Genomic DNA, 18447 nt, shown 5'->3' with positions numbered 1-18447 from the left:
ATCAAATTTTCACTAAATTTTCTCGTGTTGTATACAAGACATTTCCAAATAGCTTGAAGTTGTGGACTTGCCTGTGATGCATGAAAACATCAGTAGTATCCTAAAGCTACCAATGTATTATTACTGCTTGAGACACTAAACTAGAAAGGTAAGCAGAATTAAGTTTCAACTGGTATAACTTACTAAAATACTGAGAAGCCTCACTGGGATCTCTTACTAACGTGGCCTTGTCAACCAATGCCTTCAGTCCATTGCCAGTAGCATATTTCCCTACTTTAAAGACTTCACCCTACTCCTCCACTATTTTTACAGTCAGAACCACAATTTCTTGTTACCTCTGAGATGCCACCTGTATACTAATATGCACCACACCTACGACCTTGCTGCGATTGAAACTTCCCTAAGATCCTGATGGCACTAACTGCACCACCTTTATCCTTGCAAGCATAAGAAACACCATTCTCAAATAGAATGGCTGGCCATTATTTATGTACAAGATGTGAAATTCTTAGTACAGCTGACAGACATATATAAAAGTATAATGAAAGAGGACGTGTCAGGGAGATAGAGAGAGAGAGATAGATAGATAGATAGATAGATAGATAGATACAGAGAGAGAGAGAGAGAGAGAGAGAGAGAGAGAGAGAGAGAATCTTTGATCTCCTACACTCTCTGGGACCTGCTCCTTCATTTCTGTCTTCCCTAACCCTCACTACATGTGGCTGCAAAAAATTCACAGCACAGAAATGTGCACTTACATGCTAGTATGAAGTATGTCATTCCTTTATGATCTCAACATACTACAATAAATAATATGTTTATTCCAAGAGCTACAACTGCCTTTACACCTTACAGTAAACCCTGAGCACACAAAGTACAACGAACAGCTAATAAACAATTTCTTGGTAATTGTTTATAGAGTACCAGTCTCATTCCTTTGCAGTATTTGAACACACTTCCAGCTCAATACCATTATGCCCATTGTTACTGATCAAGTTACATCGCTGGCCATTAGAACTGAACCTCAGATTGGAATGAAGTGTACTATTCTTGGATATGCAAATGATTAGCATCTCTGACACACACACACACACACACACACACACACACAAAGAGGAGGTAGGAGTAACGTCTTCTACGTTTTGCTATACATAAGAAAGACTACACGATGTGTTTCTTACTCAGAAATCACATTTGAATGTTGGATGTTCATGAGAAGACCATGTTATGCCTCATGTAAAGAGAAACGTGTACCAGCACATGTCAGAATTCAACATTAGCCGGATTGGGGACTGTCAAGATTGCAGTTTCTCATTCCACAATAATGCTGCTCATACATGTTGAGATCCCACTACTATCATGTGAATATGGCATGAATGCATTCAGAAAGGCTGTAATCAACATCATGCAGCATCTCAATAGGTCCCCACAACTAGCACTCAAGAGGAAAAACATTGTTTGCCCAGTCGAGCAGATCTGTACAGTCTCTTCAGTCAGGAATTGGGCCTGTTTGCAGCAAGACAGGTATCCACAGTGCAACATTATCTGAAGCGCCACAGCCTATCTGCACAGCAACCACAATTAGGGCTTCCCCTGGAGCAGGAGTAGAGAACACACATGGTGACAGTGGAATGACAAATGACAGCTCCCGAGACAGTAGTGCCATTATGCTGTCTTTTCAGACAAGTCCCAGCTCTCCATACAGCAGTATGATTCATGAAGGTTCCACAAAGAACCAATGTCACCATACTGCATTTGTTATCATCATAAAGCCCCAGCTCCTGGTGTCATGGCATTAGGTTTCATTGCTTGCAATTCATGATTACCTCTGATTTGCGTAGCTGGTGATTTTCACATTGACTATTACATATCTGATGTGTTAAGGCCAGTGTCTGTGCTCCATCTTCAAGGTCTCCATGAGATTATATTTCAATAAGGTAATGCAGAACAACATATTAAGTGATCTCACATGACCTGCCTCAGTAAAGAGTGTTTGTCTGTTGCCTGGTTGGCATATTATCAAGATCTCTCACACACTGAAGACACCTTGTCATGGATTTAAGAATGGCACACCACCATCACCAGCCATTACTATAGGTGAACTTTGGCACAGAGTTGAAGAAGCATGGAATGATGTAACCCTATCTGTCATCCAAGTCATGGCCAGCCAGGTTCACTCCATTGCTGCTGCCAGAAGTGGCAGCTTTGAGTACTACATTTTGCACACAGTATATTCCCCCATTCTCACAAATTCAATCATGTATTCTGCCAACTATACTGGATAGGCACAAAATACAGGATTTCATTATTTGTTGTTCATACTGGTTTTGTAATTTGAGTGGCCCACAGGGTATTCCATGTTGACATTTCTGTTCCTTATACAAACTTACTGTCAAACAATTTTCCGATTTGGTTGTATTTCTCCATTCAGTAATGAAATTTTCAGACTGGTGGTCTGAAGACTGAGACACAAAGATCTGGGGAAACTGGAGTTGTAATGTTCTCAGCCGTGGCAAACTTTTCTCTTGCCATTTAATATTTGTTGCATGAGCTGATTTTTATCTCCAAAAGACTTGTTACAGCTGTCACAGAAGAGAATTTCTATGATGGTTGTTATGTGCAGATGAGATGTGTGTCTCACCAACCTGCGGATTGTGGAATAACTTTCTCTGATAAAATTACAATCTATAAATAATATTTCAGATGGAACAGTAGGTTGCACCTGTGTTTACTGTCTTTCTGTGTCGAATCCCATTTTCCACTATACTTGCCATTCATTCACAAAAGTTTCAATATCAAGTGGATATAAATTGCTCAACTGCTTTATATGGAAATTTTAGATTGAGACTTAAATCAGTTACACAATCCCAAGACTTCTAAAAAACCTGCACCATGGCTTTGACTGACTTTTTGTGTGTCCTTAAATTAAAAAGGTCCTCTCCAAAATCATTTTTAACTTTAGACATCGAACTTTAAACATTCAAAACAAAAAATTACAGTCGATGATAAAGACAGTTGAGAAATAAAACCATAGCAATTGGAGTACCATCATACAAAATGGAAACTTATCGCTGTAACCAATAAAATTTGGATACATGCTACATAAAAAGTTTTATACAATTTAGTCTATACTAACATCCCTGAGACAAATCTTGTACTGCTGCAAGTTGGGCACAATTAAATGCATGTTACGTGTGTGTGGGATAACAGAAAAGAGCGTTGGAACTTATTTCATCATAGCAATTTCTTCTTACTTCCACCTGCACAAGAAACAGTAACATAAAGGGAACAAGAACATTTATTGTGGAGAACTGATACATTCATGACTTACCATCAAAGCTGATGACATAGGGTCACTGACTACAATATAAATAACATACTTCTGTAAGTAACAAATATAACAATGGAAAGTCCTGGTTGGAATATCAACAATATTATGAAAAGGATAGATTACTACTCACTGTAAAGATGACACATTGAGTTGCAAACACACACAACAAAAAGACCACCAACAGTACTTTCACTTCAACAGCTGAAATCTCTTTTGAACCCAAAAATCCCTCCCATACAACCTGGTCACTCAGGGACAGCATATCTGCAGAGACAAAAATTCTTTTGCCCAATATGATGGTCTCATGAAGACCTTTAGAGACAGGCACTATCCCCAGACTTAGTCTGCACACAGCTTTGCTGTGCCATTTCCCCTCACTCTCAATCCTCCCATCACACCCAAGAACCAGCTTTGTCACCCAGTACCACCCCAGACTGGAACAACCACACAAATCCTCCATCAGGACTTTGAGTATCTCTCATTATGCCCTGAAATGAGGAAAAACCTACCCAAGATCCTTCCCACCCCTCCTAAGTGGTGTTCTGTTTCTCACTCAACCTCCACAACATCCTAGTCAATCCCTATGCCACTCCCACCCAGCCTCTTACCACATGGGTCATATCCCTGTGGAAGACCCAGTTGCAAGACATGCCCAATCGACCCACCCAGCACTTCCTATTCCAGTCCTGTCACAGGCTTATCCTGCAACATCAGAGGCAAGTCCAGCTATGAAAACAGCCATGTTACATACCAATATTGCTGCAATCATTGCACAGCTTTTTACATAGGTATGACTAGCGAACAGCTGTCCACCATGATAAATGGCCACCATCAAATTTTGGCCAAGAGCAAAGTGCACAAGCCTGTGGCACAACATGCAGCTGAACATAAAATGCTCGATTTCAATAACTGCTTCATGATCCAAGCCATCTGGACCCTCCCCTCCGCTACTAACTTTTATGAACTGCACTGGTGGGATTAACCTTACAACACATTCTCCACTCCTAAAATCATGCCAGCCTCAACCTATGTCAACCTACTAACCCCACATCCTCCTCCCAACAGTTTCTGCACCTTCTGTTCCATCACTTCTTCCAAATTAATGTCCTATCACACTTACTGTGTGCCGCTCTCTGCCAAGGCCTCCATCAGCCTTTTCTCCTCCCCAGCTCCTCTCCTTTTTTACTCCCCTCCCCCCACCCCCCGCAACACCTAAGTGCGACTGCAGCCTTGTCCTGGCACCATGTAGACCCTGCATGTCCTCCAGGCATCACTGACTTTTCTCCCCCACTCATACCCAGCTATCCCTCCCAATTTCCCATCCCATTCCAGACGGCTGCTGCCGTTCGACATGACACAGTTGCATTTTGGATGGAAATAGTGGTTATGCGCGCGTGTGTGTGTGTGTGTGTGTGTGTGTGAGAGAGAGAGAGAGAGAGAGAGAGAGAGAGAGAGATGCCTGCTTATGTGAATGTGTGTGTGTTTCTCTTTCTGAAGGAGGCTTTAGGCAAAATCTCAATATCTGCAAGTCAATGTGTCATCTTTACACTACTTTACACTAAATAGCAATCAATACCTTTCATAATACTGTTGATAAGTGACAAATCTTTCACAATTTACCTACACAGTAATTCTGTTCCCATCAAAATGTTTTACAATTACTGTTAACTGAGTCTTAACATTTGTTATCATCTTATCACTGCATCCAGTGTCTGAGTTATTCAGCTTTGGTTCAAAGCAAATTGTAACAACATGCTAAACAACAGCTAGTCACAAACTGTGCAAAGAGTCTCACTCCCACACCCCAAAAAATCATCCCACTGAATTTTCCAACTGCCATATCTTGTCACAACATCTCCATAACCTCATTTCAATTTAACTATCAGAAATAAATTAATCTTTTACATTTTTCTGGGTTTTATGAGCAAAAATGTGATATAAATGCCAGTTTTACCTCTTATTTTGATATAAACCATAAAATAACAAATTGAATATTGTTATTATTAATAAGCCTGACTGCTCTAAATTCTATGCATAGGTGTACTTACCTCTGCAGGAAATTCCACTATTTCAAACTGGTACGCCATTTCAGGCACTAGTCCCATAGCTAAAATTAAAATAGCTGCAGCCGACCCAACAATGCTGTATAGTAATGCTTTGTTCTCTGTTAAACTTTCCATGAATGGATGACCCTGTAGAAGTCCATTACAAATGTTAATATAACAATTAATAGAAATGTTATTAGTATTAATTACAACTTGATCTACTGATAAATCAAAACTTAATCATGTTGCATCAGCAAGATTGGCAATTATTACCTGAGATGCAGCCTCCAATAACTGTGACAGTCCTTCACCAGCAATGAAAATAAAATCATGCCAGCAAAACATCAAATAAACATACAAACATCTACTGAAGACCGCAAGAGAAATTTGACAGGCAAGAGATCAATAAACAGTCACAAATGCCTCAATTAGTTAGGTTGTTCTCCATTCTTGTTATTTATGTAACACCTAAAGTGAATCTCAATCTTCCACATATTGCCTAAGATCTCCCAAGTGATGATAGCAGGGTAAATGAACAACAAAAATTAGCAACAGAATCATAGTCTATCGTCCTGTACACATACAAAAATTAACTCTTTCAGACCTGAATTTTTTTCTGGAGGAAGGAAAATTTTAATTTATGGAGTAATGCTCTTAGGTGATTTTTTTAACTGATTTTAGGTGCAAGATTTAGACAAAAATACATAGCTTGTGCACTTCGCTTCATTTTATGGACTAAAATAACTAATTACAAATTATTATCTACTGTAATAAATAGTAAAATGACAACTGAATAATTACCACAAAAAATAACAACAATATTCAATTACACAGTGGAATATAGCAAACCAACCACATTTGTGTACTCTGGTGGTCATGAGCTCTGACTTGCTGATATTTTTATAGTGATGCCCAACAGTTGGCAGCACTCGTGTATGATTGAAAGGCTGGACATTCACGAATATGTATCTCAGGTTTCCATAGGGAAAAAATAGACACAATAAAAGTAAACGTACACAGTTGTAGCCAGAAGGACCGAAAGGGTTAAAGTCTCCCAACGCAGTTTCTGTCTGCATGTTCAGGCAAATTTCAGAAACTACTGTAGGGATTTTGATAGTCTATCTACTTGTGAAAATCCTGAGTCATGAGGAAGGCTTGCGGGCACAGGTAATGTAAGGTTGATAACAGTAGTGCCAGGCCGGCAAGAGCTACCGCTACCATTATCATGCTGCAACAAGGAGGCTAGTGTGAGTTACTTGTGACTTCCTAAATGATATAAAGTTGAAAAGAATAGATTTTTTGGTACAGAGATAATGCTTGGACAATGAAGGGAAATGTGGGAAAAAGTCTCACAGAAAATGTAGCTGGCACTGAAGTCGGGTGGCCTGCAAGTGGCAGTAGCTTGTGCCAGACTACACTGTGGTTAGGCAGACCTCTCTGAACTGGAGCTTATGACAGGCAGATAGTAAACAGAAGCTGATCACACCGAACTGGCATCACAGTCAGGCAGCATGAAGTAGGGTCCATCGGACATACATTTATTGCGTTTAGTGCTGACTTGAACACAGAACAACTTTGAGCAGTGAACACATGCAATGTTACTGGTTATTTAAATATATTTGACGAGTTTACAAACCACTATATTGGGGACTTGGGCTATTTTCAATTCATTTGCCAACTGGGACATTGATCCACAGTCTGCATTTTAGTCTTGTGATAAAGGTGAATAAACTGTTAGTACTGAACTTTAAAAAATTCAGTTGGTAAACGTTATTTTGCAAATTGCATCTCTCTTCAACCTAAAATTTATTTATTCTGATCTCTACACCAGGACCAATTATTTTTATTTTATAAACTTCTGATGAGGTTACAGTATCCCCATGATGACAACAGAACCAATTAGTTAAGAAAAAACAATACATGCCCAATACTTTATATGAAAATGATTAACTTGTTCTCTGTATTTTAATTGTATTCCCATGGCCCATAAACAAAATTACCACTATGCCAGGTAAGTCGTCAGAGGTGGGTCACTAGTTGTAGAGATCTTAATGACATTCACTGCTAGCATTTTCCTATGAACTTCTTACAACTATCATTGATGGCCATGATCTCTACCCAGTCTCAGGTGTTGAAAATAAAGAAATAAGCCAAATTTAAGATGTCGCAATTACTGGTGGCACTTCCATGTTAGTTTCAGTGCAGAGGCAGATTTAAAAAGAATGATTTCAACTGTTATTGCAATCAATGTTTTGACATTATTGCAAAATATGAAAATATTATAGCCAAATTGTTGCAAAGGAACATTTTCATTTCTTTCTGAATCTCTTTCATTTATTTATTTACGGTACCTCTATTCCATATATGTTTCTGCCTACTATGATTTTTATGAAGCATGTAAAAATCAAGAGGAAAGTGTTGCTGTAGGTATACTGTCACTTCATCAGGCATTTGGAAATAATAAGTAATGTATATCATCATGGACTACTGTTGCTGTTTATCCATGCCAACAGATTAAATAATACTATACAGGAGACTACTTTCTTACATAGCTCAGTTTATGTTTGTTATAACCATTCTGAAATTCCCACTATTGTGGTATTTATTTCTATTTACACCCATGATCTGTTGTTGAACTCAGACAACCCCTCATCAACACACGAGTGCCAAGTATTAAAAGATCACAAAAAATTGTGTTATCTTTTAAGTGTGCATGTGTGCCACTAACATCTGCATGTGAAGGGTTGGTCATTCTTCGTATTTGTTTTAACACAAATGGAAATGTTTTAATAATATAAGCATCTAATAGATACATTTCAGGCCAGAAGACCTGTGATGAATGTACATGCTCTCTGCTCAAGAGTAAGACTGAAACCTATTTTATATCTAAAATTAGAACACTCTGCACTAAAATACATTCGTGTTTGATAGATGACACACTGTAGTTTCTACAGAATCTATGGCCACTAAATAATCAACTTTTAGAATAGTACACAAGTTTATTTTAATAATCTATCAAATAAAGTTGTGTTCTCTCATACACAATGTTTCACAACATTTAATGCTTATAAATGATTTTAAAAAAACTAAAAAGAAAGTTTGAGTTGTAAGAAAACAATCTCCCATTAAATGTTAATTTGTTATGAGAGAGAGAGAGAGAGAGAGAGAGAGAGAGAGAGAGAGAGAGAGAGAGAGAGAGAGAGAGAGAGGGGGGGGGGGGGGAAGGGGGCAGGGGTAGGGATGGGGGGGGGGGGGGGCGGGAATTGGTACCATAAACAAGTTATGGATAAAGTTCTACATAGAAATTTAAAATGACAGTTGAAGGAGAACGGTTCAGAACAATTGTAACTGCAAGGCTTCGGAAAATTTGCATGTCATATAGTGACTTTGCCTCTGAACTACACAGACAGTAGTTACACATTATATGTGATCTAGGTAGTTAGTTTTTTGTACAAAGAGTCGTACAATTACATCATGCCACACATGAAAACAAGACTGGATAAAAACAAAAATAATTAGGAAAGAACATTTAGAAATACCTTAAAAAGAGATAAAACCCCACGATCTAGGGGTAGCATCTTTGATTAGTAATCGAAATGTCCTTGGTCCCGGGTTTGAGACCCACCACTGTTTAAATATAGATCAATAATCAGCATTGGTGGCCAAAGACTTCCGCCATAAGAAGTTATCCTCATTCAACCAATGGTCTTGTGAAAAGAGCAGAGGAGTGGACAGAGATTCAGGGCACACACTTGTCCGTGGAGTGGGAAACTGCCCTTAAAGGCAGAAGAATCTGCAATGATCAACAGCATGACGATGCAGAAGGCAATGGGAACCCTTGCGTTAAAGACACATAACGTGTATCCACACGACATGTGGCCTGTAGTTGAAAAAGTGTCATGATGATCTCTCCTTTGGCAAAAGGTTTTGGAGTAGTCCCTCCACCACTCAGATCTCTGGGAGGGGACTGCCAAGGGGTAGGTGACTACGAGAAAAAGATTGAATAACCAACGAAAGGATAATGTTCTACGATTCAGGGTGGGGAATGTCAGAAGCTTGAACGTGGTAGGGATGCTAGAAAATCTGAAAAGGGAAATGCAGAGGCTCAATCTAGGTATAGTAGACATCAGTGAAGTGAAATGGAAAGAAGACAAGGATTTCTGGTCACATGAGTATAGGGTAATATCAACAGCAGCAGAAAATGGTGTAACAGGCATAGGATTCGTAACGAATAGGAAGGTAGGGCAGAGAGTGTGTTACTGTAAAAAGTGCAGTGAGAGGGTTGTTCTCGTCAGAATCAACAGCCAATCAACACCAACAACAGTAGTTCAGGTATACATGCTGACATCGCAAGCTGAAGAGGAAGATATAGACAAAGTATATTTGGTTTGGTTTGGTTTAGGGCGTAAAAACATCTAGGGTTATATGCATCCATGTGAGAACTGTAGAACACAAAGACAAAGAGAGGAGTTAAAAATGACTATATGTTAGTCCCAATCAACTGAAGAGAAGACAGTTAAAAACAGGTACATAGAGAAAGGTCTATAAAATACGCCATAGAGAAACAGAGGTCCCGACCTAAAGATTAAATGTCCTTCACCATATTGTTCCGATGGATAAAAAGTAAAACCTGGTCGACAGCCTGTGCATCATTCACTAAAATGGTTGATAACTCAGACGGAAAACAAAAATGAGAATTTAAGTGGTTGAAAAATGGGTATTCCATCAGGAAATAGCGAACTGTCAGAGGCTGATGGCAATGGGACAAAGTGTTGGGTGAGCACCTCTTAACAAATGGCGATAGCTAGAGAGACAGTGCTCAATAAGCAACCCAGCTAAAATGATTTCCTCATGGCAAGAGGGCTGAGAGGAGGTCGTCCAAGCTGCTGGGAGACATTTAATAAACCAGAGCTTGTTCCTTTGAAGGGAGGACCAGTGGTGATGCCAAAGTGACACCACCTGCTGACAGACGGCAACACAGAGATCATTGGAGGGAATGGAAGAACTAGTGGGTTGAGGTACGAGGACTGTGTCTTGGCAGCGCCCTCACTTTCTGTCAGACTGATGTGATCAGGAACCCACATAAACATCACAGAAGCTCCATCAAGAGTGAGCAAGTGACAGCTTTCCTGGACCCTTGCACTAAGGGATGGGTGGTTTACAGCACACAGAGGCTCTGAAGGGCACAGAGAGAATTGGAGCAGATGAAGCAATTGAAAATCCTGTGCCGCCGGATGTACTGCGCGGCCTTATACAGAGTGAAGAGCTTTGCTGTAAAAACTGAGCAGTGTTTCGGAAGCTGATACCAAAGAACGTTGGTGCCAATGACGAAGCCACACTTGACGCCTCGGTCAATCCAAGAGCCAACAGTGTACACAAAGGTACTATCGCGAAGTTCCATGCGAAGGTCACGAAACTGAAGGCAATAGAGTGAGCTGGAGTAGTGTCCTTAGGAAGCGAATGAAGGCCAAGGTGAACACGAGAAGCCGCATGAAGCCAAGGTGGGGAAGGGTTCACACCCATCAGGAAAGTGGTATGTAGCATGAAGTTAAGCTGCCTGAGCAATAGCTAAAAGCAACCTCCAGGAGGTAACAGAGAAGAGGGACACACCCCATACTGGCGATAAAAGAAATCATCGAAGGAGGCGGCTTAGGATGGGTGGCCACGCATGGTAGACAAACAGCATGCATATCTGCTGAGGAGAAAGTCACGGCTGTAGGGAAGTGGTAGTTCGGCAGCTTCTGCATACAGACTCTCAACCGAGCTAGTGTAAAAAGCGCCTGTGGCCAAATGGATTCCAATTTGGTGGACAGTATCGAGATGGGGTAACAGGGACAGATGTGCAGAAGCATAAACGAAACACCCATAGTCTACTTTTGAACGGACAAGTGACCGGTACAAACGGATAAGGGTGGTTCGATCTACTCCCCAGGAAGTACCACTGAGGACACGTATGACACAGAGACCGCGTACAGCGGGCTGCCAGGTTTTTGGGAGGACCAAAAAGTTTCCTATTGAGCATGAGCCCCAGGAATTTTGTAGTTTCAATGAACGGAAGAGCAACAGGCCCAAGATGTAAAGACGGTAGAAGAAACCAATTGCGCCACCAGAAATTCATACAGTTTTGTCAGTGGAAAAATGAAAGCCATTGTCGACGCTCCGTGAGTAGAGACAATTGAGACATTGCTGAAGACACTGCTAAATGAGGCAAGTGTATGGAGAACTGCAATACATTGCAACATTGTTAATGAAAAGGGAGCTGGAAATTCCCATCTGGAGACATGTCATTATAGCGTTAATGGAGATAGCAGAGAGGACGACACTCAGTGAGGAACCCCGAGGCACACCGTTTTACTGGCTAAAGGTGTCCGACAAGGCAGAACCCACATGTTCATTGAAAACTCGGTCTTTTAAAAATTCCTGAAGAAAATGGGGAATGCAGCCATGGAAGCCTCACATGTAGAGTGTACGGAGGATACCGGACCTCCAACAGGTGTTGGAGGTTTTCTCAAAATCGAAAAACACGGCCACAGTTCTGGGATGTCCGTAGAAAACTATTCACGGCATGGATGAAAAAGTGATGAGATGGTCAACTGCAGAACAGTGTGCTTGAAATCCACACTGTGCAGTGGTTAGTAAATTGTGAGACTTGAGCCATCTTGCCAGCTGGGCATGTATCACACGTTCCATCACCTTGCAAACACAGCTGGTGAGAGAAATGGGGCGGCAGCTAGAAGGAAGGTGTTTGTCCTTCCTGGGCTTAGGTATGGGTATGATAGTGGCTTCATGATGATGCGGTTGTACATATGAAAAAATAAATAAATAAATAAATAAAATGTAAATGTAAATGATGTGTGACTAGGGCCTCCCGTTGGGTAGACTGTTTGCCGGGTCCAAGCCTTTCGATTTGACGCTACTTCGGCGACTTGCGCATCGATGGGGATGAAATGATGATGATGATGATTAGGACAACTCAACACCCAGTCCCTGAGTGGAGAAAATCTCCGACTCAGCCGGGAATCGAACCAGGGCCCTTAGGATTGATATTCTGTCACACTGACTACTCAGCTACTGGGGATGGACAAGGAGAAAGTGCTTGCCTACAAGAGAAAGTTGCTGCAGCATCTGAATGTGAACATCATCTGGCTCTGGGGCCAAAGGTAGGGATGAAGTGAGAGCACGATCGAGCTCCCTCATAGTGAACGCAGCACTGTAGCACTCACTATTCTGAGAAGAGAAGGGTGTGGCCAGAGCCTTTCGTCTCGTTTCTGATGGAGGAAGGCAATGTGATAGTGGGAGGAGCTCAAAATCTCCACAAAATGGAGGCACAAGGTGTTAGAGATAGCAAGAGGGTCCACTGTGATATGGTTTGCTACTGTCAGGCCAGGAAATTGGGGAATGGCCCTCGATCCAAGAGAGCCGTCGGAGGTTGGCCCACACAACGGAAGAGGGAGTGGAGCCGTAAAAAGAATTAGTAAATGAAATCCAGACAGCCTTTTTGCTATACCGAAGAATGCGATGGCACTGTGCACGCAACTGTTTATAGTGAATGCAGTTTGCCATTGTTGGATGGTGGTTAAAAATGCAGGTCTCCCTCCACAAATTGTGCGGCACGCCTCAGTCCATCAAGGGACTTGGACACGGCACAGTACAGAGGGAGTATGAGGAATGAAATGTTCTGTGGAGGTAAGGATAACGTTTGTAAGATATTCAACCTGGTCATCACAACTGGGGAAACTTTGTTCATGAAGGTCGCCAAAGAGGAGTAAAGCCTCCAGACAGCCTCATTACAGTCACTGAGCAACTGAAAGTGGTGAGAAGGCTGCCCAATAAGCTGGAGGAAGGTTGTCCTGGTGACATCGAATAACAGAGGGGAAATGCCAAGTGAGGATGGATAATGTGGACTGCGACATTTGAAGCCGGGTAGTCAGCATACTACCCCATGAAATGGAATGCCATCCTTGAGGGGAAGGTCAAACTGGACCGGGACGAAATGCAAGAACTCAAAGTGGTTGGTTGGTTGGTTGGTTGTTTGAGGTTAAAGGGACCAAACAGCAAGGTCATCAGTCCCTTGTTTCAAATAGACTCCATTCTGCTAACGGGACATCTCAGTATAGTCAGAAAATAAAACGGATAAAGGGGAAACGTAAAAGGGCAGTCACGTTGTCATTAGTAAAAACAAATGAGGGAAGTTGGCAAGAGAACGAACCCAACACTATGCTGAAACAGCATAGGCAAGACCACCTGTGACTTAAAAGGTACAACTGCTATAATGCAGAAAGTACGTATGGGAATAGAAAAACTAACCAAGCCTTAAAAAGAAGGGGTAAAAACAGAGTAAAAGGGAAAGAAAAGAGGATTCCAGTCAGGGAGGTGAATCGGGAATCTCTGAACACTGCCTACAGTGGGAGACACCCAAACACTCACCGCCCTGCCCCAACACCAGAGGGAGATTAAAAACTTTAAAACTGAGAATAAAAACCACTCTCCCGGAGGAAACCTAGAACCAGAGAGACCATCCGGGAATCGTCAGCCAACATCAAAGGTAAAGTGTGGGGGAGTCTGTACTTAGCACGCAGAGCCAAAAGAAGGGGGCATTCAACCAAAATGTGGGCCACTGACTGGAAGGCTCCACAACCACATAGCGGGGGTGGCTCATCACGCAAAAGGAAACCATGGGTCAGCCTGGTATGGCCAATGCGGAGACGACACAGTGTGGTCGAGTCCTTGCGGGAGAGGCTAAAGGAAGAACGCCATGGGCCTGTATTCACCTTAATGGCACGAAGTTTATTAGACAGTGGACTAGCCTCCCAAGAATTGGCCCATGACTGTGCAAAGTGGGATTTGATGTGAAGCCGTAAATCCGCTGCAGGAGGGGTTACGGAAAACGGGGGGTAAGTAACTGCTCCCCCAGCCAAACGATCAGCGAGCTCATTACCTGGGATACCCACATGGCCCGGGACCCATAAGAAGTCAATGGAACAAGCAGCACGGTGAAGATCAGCAAGATGGTCATGGATGGCAGAGACCAAGGGATGGCGCGAAAAACACCGGTCAATAGCAAGAAGGCCACTCATCGAGTCCGTACATAACAAAACGCGGTTGTGTTGGGATTGTTTAATAAAGGTAAGGGCCCGGGAAATTGCCATCAATTCCGCAGTAAACACCCCACATGTAGGTGGCAGCAGATGATTTTCCGTTCCAACAGAGGACGTGAAGGCATACCCAACATGATCAGCAGATTTAGAGCCATCAGTGTAAAAAATAACAGCATCCCGAAACTCCCATAAAATTTGGCGGAAAAAGGTACGGAACACCACCGGGGGGATGGAATCTTTCGGTCCGCGGCGGAGATCCATCCGAAGTCGAGGCCGAGGAACTAACCAAGGAGGGGTGGAGGGGAGGGAGCGAGGAAGACAGGACAAAGAAGGAAGCCGAAAATCACGGGTAAGAGACGCAAGGCGCAGCCCAACCGGTAAACCCGCCCGAGGGCGGGAGTCAGGCGGGCGACGTCCATGGTCTGGGAATAGGATAGAATAGGAAGGATGAGCGGGAGAAGAACGGATAGTAAGGGCATAAGACACCAGAAGCTGGGACCGCCGAACAGAAAGGGGGGGGATCCCAGCTTCAACCAGGAGACTATCAACAGGGCTAGTAGGGAAGGCACCGGTGGCCAAACGGATACCACGATGGTGGACTGGATCCAGCACGTGCAGCGTGGAAGGAGCAGCTGAACCATAAACTTGACAACCATAGTCCAAACGTGACGGAACTAGAGCACGATAAAGACGGAGGAGGAGGGAACGGTCCGCACCCCAGGAGGAGTGGGCAAGGAAGCGAAGGACATTGAGTTTACGGAAACATCCTACCTTCAGGAGTCTGATATGGGGCAGCCAAGTGAGCTTGTTGTCGAAAAGAAGACCTAGGAAACGAAACTGTGGAACCACAGGCAATCTTTGTGCAGCGAGATAGAGCTCTGGATCAGGGTGGACCGTAGTACGGCAACAGAAGTGGACCACCCGCGATTTTAAAGGAGAGAATTGAAACCCGTGGGAGAGGGTCCATGCAGAGGCACGCCGTATAGCCACCTGGAGCTGCCGTTCTGCAGATGGCATCGAGGAGGAACTAACCCAAATGCAGAAATCATCCACATACAGGGCAGGGGCGACCAAGGGACCGACAGAGGCCACAAGTCCATCGATAGCAATGAGGAAAAGAAGGACACTCAGGACAGAACCCTGTGGGATGCCCGTCTCCTGGGTCCGTGGAGAACTAAAAGCAGTACCAACTCGAACTCTGAATGACCGATGGATCAGGAACTGGCGGATAAAAATCGGGAGTGGGCCCCGAAGACCCCACTGATGAAGGGTTAGTAAGATGTGATGGCGCCAGGCCGTGTCATAGGCCTTGCGAAGGTCAAAAAACACTGCAACCAAATGGCGGCGCTGGGAAAAAGCCTGCCGAACTGCGGATTCCAAGCGAAGCAAATGATCGATTGGAGATCGTCCCTCTCGAAAGCCACACTGGTAAGGGGACAATAGATCCCGAGATTCGAGGACCCAAGTGAGCCGACGGGCTACCAGCCGTTCAAGTAACTTACAACCAACATTGGTCAAACTAATTGGCCGATAGCTGTCAACAGATAGGGGGTTCTGACCAGGCTTAAGGACAGGAACCACAATGCTATCCCTCCACTGAGAAGGGAAGTCACCCTGGAGCCAGATACGGTTAAACACCCGAAGAAGATGGTGCCGTTGTGGAGCACTGAGATGCTGAAGCAGCTGGTTATGAATGGAATCTGGGCCAGGAGCCGTATCATGAGAAGCAGATAGAGCAGAAAGAAATTCCCATTCAGTGAAAGGTTCGTTGTAAGATTCTGACTCACAAGTGGTGAAACATAAGGTGACAGCTTCAGCCTGCTGTTTTTGATGAAGGAAAGCAGCTGGATAGGAGGCCGACGCTGATGCCACTGCAAAATGGGTCGCAAGATGTTCTGCAAGAACTAATGGGTCCGTACAAATGCCATCTGGGAGGTGAAGGCCTGGGAGGGTGGACTGCCGATGGCAACCTTGGAGAGAGCGAAGTGTAGCCCATACCCGTGACAGAGGGACAGTGGAACCAAGGGAAGAAACGAATCGTTCCCAACATATCCGCTTGCTCTGTTTGATTAAATAACGGGCTTTAGCGCGAAGGCGCTTAAAGGTAGAAAGGCTGGCTACAGATGGGTGCCTCTTAAAGTGTTGCAAAGCTCGACGGCGATCACGGATGGCAATGGCAATGGCCGTACTCCACCACGGGACTTGCCGACGACGAAATTGTCCAGATGAGCGCGGGACAGCAAGGTTAGCAGCGCGAACAATCGCGTCAGACACGTCACGTAGGACGTCATCAATACAACCCGACAAAGAGGGAGAAAACTCGACCTGTGCAGTATATAGAGGCCAATCGGCGCGGTGGAAAGACCAACGAGGTAACCTCTCCATCGGGGAGCGGGAAGGGAGCGTGATAATCAACGGGAAATGGTCACTATCACAAAGGTCGTCGTGTGGCGACCAGTGTAATGAAGGGAGGAGAGAGGGAGAAGAAAGAGAAAGATCAATGGCAGAAAAGGTACCATGACCAGCACTGAAATGAGTAGGGGAGCCATCATTAAGAAGGCACAGGTCGTGGTCTGCAATAAATTGGTCGATAAGAAGACCTCGTCTAGATGGAAAGGCACTGCCCCACAAAGGATGATGAGCATTAAAATCCCCAAGGAGGAGGAAGGGAGGAGGAAGTTGCTGAAGAAGGGTGGTTAAGGCAGCAGGTGTAAGAGTCCTGTCAGGAGGGAGATAAAGATTGCATACTGTGACTGCAGAGTCTAAGTGGACCCTAACAGCAACTGCTTCCAATGTAGTTTGGAGAGGAATCCACGTGCTAGCAATGTCTGTACGGACCAACGTACAAACGCCACCAGAAGCCCGCAAGGGTCCGACCCGATTTCGACAGAAAACACGGAACCCACGGAGGGTCGGTGAGTGAGCATCAGTAAAATGAGATTCCTGGAGAACCACACAAGCTGCTGAGTAGGACGAAAGAAGGGATTTCAATTCCGGAAGGTGACGATAGTAGCCATTACAATTCCATTGGAGAACCACAGAACGATGGTTTAAATGAGGGCTGAACACGCTAAATCCAGTCATACCGCCGAGTCCCCACCCGTCACCGACAAGGAGGGGGCGACATCCATAAACGACAGGTCAGAATCCGGTTGTGAAGCCGGGGAAGGGACCTCCGGTGACACCAGAGGCTCTTTGTCCCGGGACTTATGTTTCTTCTTCTTTTCAGGCTGAGATCGAGGAGGGCTGTGTGGCATAATGGAGCCAGCTGCAGCAAGATCAGGAACAGAAAGAGACCGGGCGACCTGGGGGCCGATAGGCCGCGGCTCTCGCGGTCGCCGCGCTGCAGCAGACCTTTGACCTGGAAGGTGCCGGGAAGGGGCATCCCGGGAGAGGCGCCCTTGACCGGCAGACGCCGAAGGAGTGGGACACTTCTCCGGCTGGGGAGGGGGAGCGGTGCCCAGAGGAGAAGGTGTGGGAGCCGCAGGGGAGGGGGGAAGGAGAGGGGTCCGGGATGGGGGTAAGGAAGGGGGAGGAAGGGATGAAGATGTAACCAAGGCGTAACTAGATGTCATGGACACAGGGTGCAATCGTGCATATTTCTTACGGGCCTCTGTGTAGCTTAAACGATCAAGAGACTTATACTCCTGTATCTTTTTTTCTTTCTTATAGACTGGGCAATCTGCTGAATGTGGAGAATGACTACCATGACAATTTACACATACAGGAGGGGGAACACAGGGACTCCCCTCATGGAGTGGACGTCCACAGTCACCACAGAGAGGGTCCTGGGTACAGCGAGAAGACATGTGGCCAAAACGCAAGCACTTAAAACACCGCATAGGAGGTGGGATGTACGGCTTCACATCACAGCGATAGACCATAATCTTAACTTTCTCAGGAAGGGTATCCCCTTCAAAGGCCAGGATAAAGGCACCAGTATCAATACGATTATCTTTAGGACCCTTCTGAA

At 44.2% G+C, this 18447-nt stretch overlaps 1 protein-coding gene across 1 annotated transcript in view; it reads right to left on the bottom strand.

Annotated features, from left to right (window-relative positions):
• LOC124798138 (endoplasmic reticulum transmembrane helix translocase) overlaps positions 1 to 18447 on the bottom strand; it is a 189982-nt gene that overhangs the window by 17831 nt on the left and 153704 nt on the right. The window contains exon 21 of the mRNA XM_047261412.1: positions 5380 to 5523. Coding sequence (XP_047117368.1) covers positions 5380 to 5523 — 144 coding nt within the window. The remainder of the gene's footprint in view (positions 1 to 5379; positions 5524 to 18447) is intronic.

Source organism: Schistocerca piceifrons, chromosome 5 (assembly GCF_021461385.2).
Source record: "Schistocerca piceifrons isolate TAMUIC-IGC-003096 chromosome 5, iqSchPice1.1, whole genome shotgun sequence".
Lineage (NCBI taxonomy): Eukaryota > Metazoa > Arthropoda > Insecta > Orthoptera > Acrididae > Schistocerca > Schistocerca piceifrons.
Note: the sequence above shows the minus strand (reverse complement) of the source record. Positions and strands in the feature narration are given on the sequence as shown.